Here is a 6,513-nt window from a genome sequence, read left to right on the forward strand (position 1 = left end):
AGAGAATTTTCGGGGCTGCCAAACCAAATAGGATCCAAATTAATGCTGTATTCTGTCAAAATTGAATTCTTCTCTCTCAACAGCTTCCAGTAATGAAGACTGTCTTGAGAATGGGCCAGGAGAACATAAAGAAAACCAAGACAATTAAAGGGTGCAAAAAATTTAAGATGGTCCAGTCAACAAACAGCAAAAAGAGGGACCTCTAACGTGGTGGACATGAGAAATAATATGGAAGGCCAAACAATTCCATTACATGTCCTGACATCCACAAGATGAACATTTAAATAGCATTTTCATACTGCCTTCCATCATACTTTGTTTCTCCTTTCTTCACAATAAATAATGAATTTCCAAACAGGTGGCACACTCAGGGCAGTACACACACAAGACCATGAAAAAGGAAAATATAAGAGGAGACAAAACTTGGCATAAAAAATCCCATACACCCAAAGTTCCAAAAAGAAAAGTGCTATTGTTTTCACCTATCATAATTTTCTGTCTGAAACTTCAGGCCAAAGCAATGGAAGTCTGAAACTCAATAGAAAAAACTAAAATAGAATGCATGTCTAAAACAGACAAACAGACCTGGAAGATTTGGCTTGAGATCAACAGTCAACTGAACTGCAGTAAGTGAATTGTCTTTGTCCCTTGTACCCAACACAGCTCTGGAGTCCCCAACATTACCAATGACAAGATATGGACCCTATACAAGGAGCCAACAAAATTATGATTCAGAAATACTGTGAAACATGTCATAACATAGTTCTTCAAATAAAGCTTTTAAAAGTTACAAGTGAATACCTGCTTGACCAAAGTTACAGCGGTCGTCCCACTGCAGAAGCAATCAATATTGGCATGCATTCTAAGCTCCCTGTCCATCACTTTGAAAGCCTTCAAAAAGGACTCTTTAAGCGCCTGAAAGATCTCGAGGTGCTTTTCTGTTTCCTCAAGATCTACAGAGGCCCTAGATTCCTCATCAGCTGATACAAAAGCAGTGTCTTCAGTGTTCATGCTTCCAGCAGTATTCAAACTGATCTCTCTGAGAACATCCTCACTGGATATATTAACTTCCCAGTGAGCACTCAGTTTTAAGGGAAGATGGTCTCGCACTCTCTTTGCTACCATATGACCATAGGGACCATGGCCGTCAAAAACACCACAGAAAACTGTATCTGTTCTTGAACCAAAATTCTGGAAAACAACGGCCATACATAGTGAGAAAAGGAACACGATGATGCAGAATAACAATATTAATAACATAACTAACAAATACAAGGAGAAATTTGTAATTCACATAACAGAACCATTACTATACCCCCTTATCCATCATATTCAAGTAAGAGGATATATGTTCTAGGGATAAAAAAGTCAATGTCTTGGCCTTCTTCACTAAGAAATGGTCGAGCATATAAAGAGTTAGAAACCTTCTTCTATTATTCAGTCTACACAAGTTACCATCATCAATGTTTATATCCTCCGCTAAACAACAACAACAACAACAACAACAACAACAATGTCTGTTCCCATTAAGTAGGGTCAGCTAGATGTTTTATATTGTGCCACTATACTCTATTTTTTACCATATTGTCAATACACTTAGCAAAATTGATGTCCATACCCCTTTCTGGTCTTCCTCTACCTCTCTTGACATGAGTATCTACCATATATTCTACTCCATCCAGAAAATAAAGATACATGTCTTAAAATAATGAATTCCAAGGGGTGCCAAATCTATGGTCCCTCAAACACAGACTCACGTAGCAAATGTAAAATAGAAACAAATGATGAGTTTAAATTTACCACCATGGAAGTATCATTCATGTAGCAACTAATCATTGGATAAAATCCTGAAAGATAGTCGAGAAGTTGCAGCCAATTAATATAAACATTCTGCTTTTCCTCCAAATAGATAGCAGAATGTCCTTTATATGAACATACGTACACAAGGAAAGTAAAAGGTCATAAACAAATAAAAGAAAGGTAATACAAAATTCAATGTTTGCAGAAAAGGAACTATGACTTAAACATTACAGACATGCAAAGATACCATCAAATAATACAACAGCATGGGCTAGCTTGCAACTAGAAAAAAGGGTAAGTTCCTTCATCCAAGAAATATTATATTCCTATCATAAGACAAATTGCTTGTTTTCAAAGCTATTCAAGAAAACATCACACATAAAGCCAAATATATTAAATGGCCATTGTTTGACTAGTTTGATAAAAACAGAATTCCCATGAAAAAAAGTAAACTAACATGTGAATATAAATAAAAAGAGCTCACCTCCCAAACAATCATGGCATCCTGGTTGGTTCCTTTTTTGCCTTGTTGAGTAAAGAGTGAAGCAACATCACTGGACCCATTCAAGAATAACCTCCCTGGAATCCTATGCAATGGTTCTTCCTTCCGGTAGTCAAAGGAAGAATTCTGCGACCCTAATCTCTTCCTTGAACCCCTCCTTTTCATATTCGCCAGATGAGGGGACGAAGGCGAACCAGGGAGAGGGCTCCTGCTTTCTGCAGATAAGCAGGACCCCATTCTGAGGGCCCTGATAATGCTTAATATGCACTCCAGACCAGCCAGACAATCACAACCCCTATTTTCAGTAGACGGATCCGTCAGAACTTCTTTGTTAAATCCTTAAAGAAACCCTTTCAAACTTTCCAGCTAATGTGCCGAGTAATCCACCAAATAACCTTCAATTTGACAATCCTATACACTAAATCTCAAAAATCCCTTCTGAATTCAGAGCCAAATATCCAATCACTAATCGATAATACCTTGATTTGTTCTTCAGTCTCTTAAAATTACAACCAATCAAGGAACCCTTTTAAATCACAGCCACAAAAAGTATTCCTTTGAGTCTCCCTCAAATCACTTGAATAATGACCTTAAATTAAAATTTCCAGACACCCTTTTCCACTTTCAATCTAATGATCAGATCAATCCACAAATTCCAGCTCATAAACTGCTTCCAACAAAAAAATCGCTGAATCAACCAACAACGCCAAAAAAACAAAAAAAAACGAATCAAATTTATTTCTAAAGCTTTCTAATTTACAAAAGATGAAAAGTAATCTTTTTGATTGATACAAATAAATGATAAAAGATTAACTCCTGTTTTTTTAATCAGAAAGCAAATAATAAAAAAGCTGAAAAGGCATATGTATCAACAAAGGAGATCAATGGATGCAAATCTATGCAAAAGAAAGAAAAAAGGAAAAATTTCGAATCTTTAACTCTACACTCAATAACTCCACCTAAAAGCAACACCCTTTTTAATAAACAAGGACTTAAAATTGTCATCCATAATTTAAACGAATTGAGAGTCCCATAATTCTCACCAGAAACGACCCAAAAGAGCAAAACTTTTCAGCAGATCAACAGAAAAGCTGATTAAAGGCCAGGATCAAGATCAGCAAAAACAGGGCCAAAAATTAAAAATTAATGAATGTGAAAAAGGAAACAACAGAGGAAGGGCAGTTCCAGGGCGAGCAAAGGGGTAGTGAAAATGGGTAGAGAGAGGATTGAGGGGAGAGTGAAGGAAGGAGGAGAGATCCTATAGAGGGAAAGTGAAGAGCCTTCAGAGAGAGAAACATGAACATTGGGCAGAAAGGAAAGAACAGGTACAAATCAGCGAGAAATAACCGCAACCACCAACAACAAACTCTCCTTCTTTACAAAAATAAAATAAAATAAAATATTTGTTATATTTATCGAAGAAATGAAAAGGATAGAGTGATTATATATAGAGAGAGAGAGAGAGGGGTCACTTTCTAATAATGTGATCTTTTCTTTGGGGGAAAACAGCTCGTATTTATAACAAATATTTGGAGATAATTAACATTATATCTTAAATAATATAAAAATTAGAGGGTCACACCTAAAATTAATATTTCAATCAAAAATATAATTTAAAAAATGTTTTCTATTTTTTAAAAAGTGATTATTATTTTTACACATTTTAAAAATAATAAAATGGTCATTTCAAATTTTGAAACCAAAATGAATAGTAAATAAATACACCAAAACATTTTTGTTTTTGTTTGTTTAACAATTGAATATGGAAAGAGAGAGAAGGAATTCCACCTATGAAGTTTGAACGTGACTTATATTGAAGAGACAATAATTTTAAGATTAAACTTGGGTTCTTAAAATTCTATTTTCATGTAACTCACAAATATAATCCCTATTAAGTATTTGTAAGTATAAATAAAATTTATATGGTGTTTGATTAATGCATCAATTATTTTTTTTACAAGTTATACTAGTCGACTATTAATCTCACTTTAATTTCTTGAATTATTCCATAATTATGCTTATCATTTGTCACTTTATTTTGACATATAAAGATTGGAATATTAATATTACTATTCATAGCAAAGTAAACGGATTCGAAATGAATATTAAGGGCAATAAATTTGTTAAATTATTCAAAAATGTGAACTCATTTACATTAATATTACAATGTTAGGTTTAAGAACATAATATAGTAATTTGTTGTACTTAAGATAGATTTGATAATTCGTGTTAATTGTATTATGTAAATATATGATATTAATAATTATATAAAAAATATAAATATGATATAATTAATTATCATATTAAAATTTTAAATGCAAACTTTGTGTAAAATTTTTATTATTTTATAATATCAGAAATAAAGAATTATTCTAGATAAAAGACGGGGTAAATGGATATACATAAGAATAAAAAAATAGATTAATTGACTTTTCTGAGACCTCGTTTGAGATTTTGAGTCATTGGAGAGGAAACATTTTTGGAGGAAAAGATTTTTTTCAGGTGAGAGGAAATAAAAAATTGAATTTTTTTTATTTTTAAAGTACCAGATCTTTCTGTATTTTATTTATTTTAATAGACAAAAAGGGAAAGGACAGATTCATTTGAGGGGAAACTGAAAATTTGTGGATGCTTGACTTTTCGTTATCTGTTTCCGGCTGGCTTTTGCTTTCTTTCTCCCCCGCCCACAAACTTTTTTTTTTATTTTTTTATTTTTTCGGCTTTACCTTTCTGTATTTCTTTTTCTCTTGCGGCCTACCTGGCAAATTTGCACTCATACCCCTGACTTTAGGGGTATTTCACTTATACCCCTAGGCCCTAACTTTCTCGTCAACCGTAAATCCTAACTTCTTTTTATTCTTGAATAAAGTCTTCCTTGAAAAATAATAATTAAATAAAAATAAAGTAAAATGGATAAATCCATAAAGTACAATATTGGGTATGGAAGTTAATAAAATATAAAGAATTAATTAAAAATCACATCTATAATCAAAATACAATTGTGAATTTTCAAGAGCGAAAAGTTGATCATAATTTATAATTAAAATATTTATTTAAATAAAGTATTAAAACTGGCTGAAATTATTTAAAACTTTGCATAATTGATCTATTAAAAAATTTCTATGAATGTTAGACTTGATTTTTGAAATGAATTTATATTTAATCGTTATTAAAGAGGAATATCAATGGTTTTTGTAGAACATAATTTATTAAAATTATAACTAGAGACAACTTGATAGCTTCAAAAGCTTAAAGTAAAATATTCGAACAAGACATTTTTATTGTTATTAAAAAAATTAAGTTTTAAGTAATCAAATTCATATTTTTGATTTGACATGTTCAAATATTTATTATGAAGTACTAAAAATATTTAGCTCTTATAATTATTTTATATTTTTTAATAGCTAATATAAAATCAATAATAAAATTTTTTAATTTAAATAAATTAACTATCACATAAAAAATAATATAACAATATAATATAAACTGTAAATTAAAGTAAAAAAATATGCAAATATTAAAACAATAATACCTAGGGTATAATGATTATTGTAAATTGTAAATGAGGCTTACGATTTTATAAAAATAATAACATAATAGATTTTTTGTATATTTTTTGGAAGAAAATTAAAGTTAAAGGAAAAAAGAGAAAATGAGAGAAGAAAAATTAAAAAATAAATATTATAAAGTAAAAAAAAGATTATTGGTTATATATATAAGAAATAAAATAGTTGTTGAAAATCATTAAATACTTCTTACCATTGCTTGATTGGAAATAAAAGAAATAGGTGAGACAAAAATAATTGTTAAAGATCATTAAACACGTATTATCATTAGTTGGAATTGAAAAAATGATAAAAAATTAAAATTTATTAGGCACATAATTGGAAAAGTAAGAGAATATGTTATTTTATTAATTTATTTTTTTTACATATTGTTAATAGAAAATGAGATAATTAGTTTCAAATTAATAGGGACGTGCAAGTTAGAGAAAATAAGTATTTATTAAACATGAGAGAACAACTAAATATTTTAATTTTTATATATTTTTAATATAATTAAGGATAAAATGCTTTATTCTTAAATTTTAGTCGAAAATTTCGAATGCATCTATTAGTTTTCAAAATAGACATCTCATCTCAAAAGTGCAAACATTGTTAATAAATAATATGAAAAAAATTAAAATATTTTTTTATTAATTTAAAAATTAT

General features: G+C 30.1%; 1 protein-coding gene across 2 annotated transcripts in view; it reads right to left on the minus strand.

Annotated features, from left to right (window-relative positions):
- LOC110415421 (putative protein phosphatase 2C 33) overlaps positions 1-3,767 on the minus strand; it is a 5,694-nt gene extending 1,927 nt beyond the window's left edge. The window contains exons 1-4 of one of the 2 annotated variants that reach the window (XM_021427078.2): positions 3,346-3,767; positions 2,285-2,969; positions 802-1,191; positions 586-703 (exon numbers count right to left, since the gene is read on the minus strand). In XM_021427078.2, the coding sequence (XP_021282753.1) occupies positions 586-703; positions 802-1,191; positions 2,285-2,539 (763 nt within the window). In that variant the 5' untranslated portion in view covers positions 2,540-2,969; positions 3,346-3,767. Of the gene's footprint in view, positions 1-585; positions 704-801; positions 1,192-2,284; positions 2,991-3,345 lie in introns of both variants that reach the window. The other variant, XM_021427076.2, reaches the window with a different exon arrangement.
- Between the last annotated feature and the right edge of the window lie 2,746 nt (positions 3,768-6,513).

The sequence above is a fragment of the Theobroma umbraticum genome, unplaced genomic scaffold, assembly GCF_002168275.2.
Source record: "Theobroma umbraticum cultivar Fairchild unplaced genomic scaffold, ASM216827v3 scaffold_147.0, whole genome shotgun sequence".
Classification (NCBI taxonomy): Eukaryota; Viridiplantae; Streptophyta; class Magnoliopsida; order Malvales; family Malvaceae; genus Theobroma; species Theobroma umbraticum.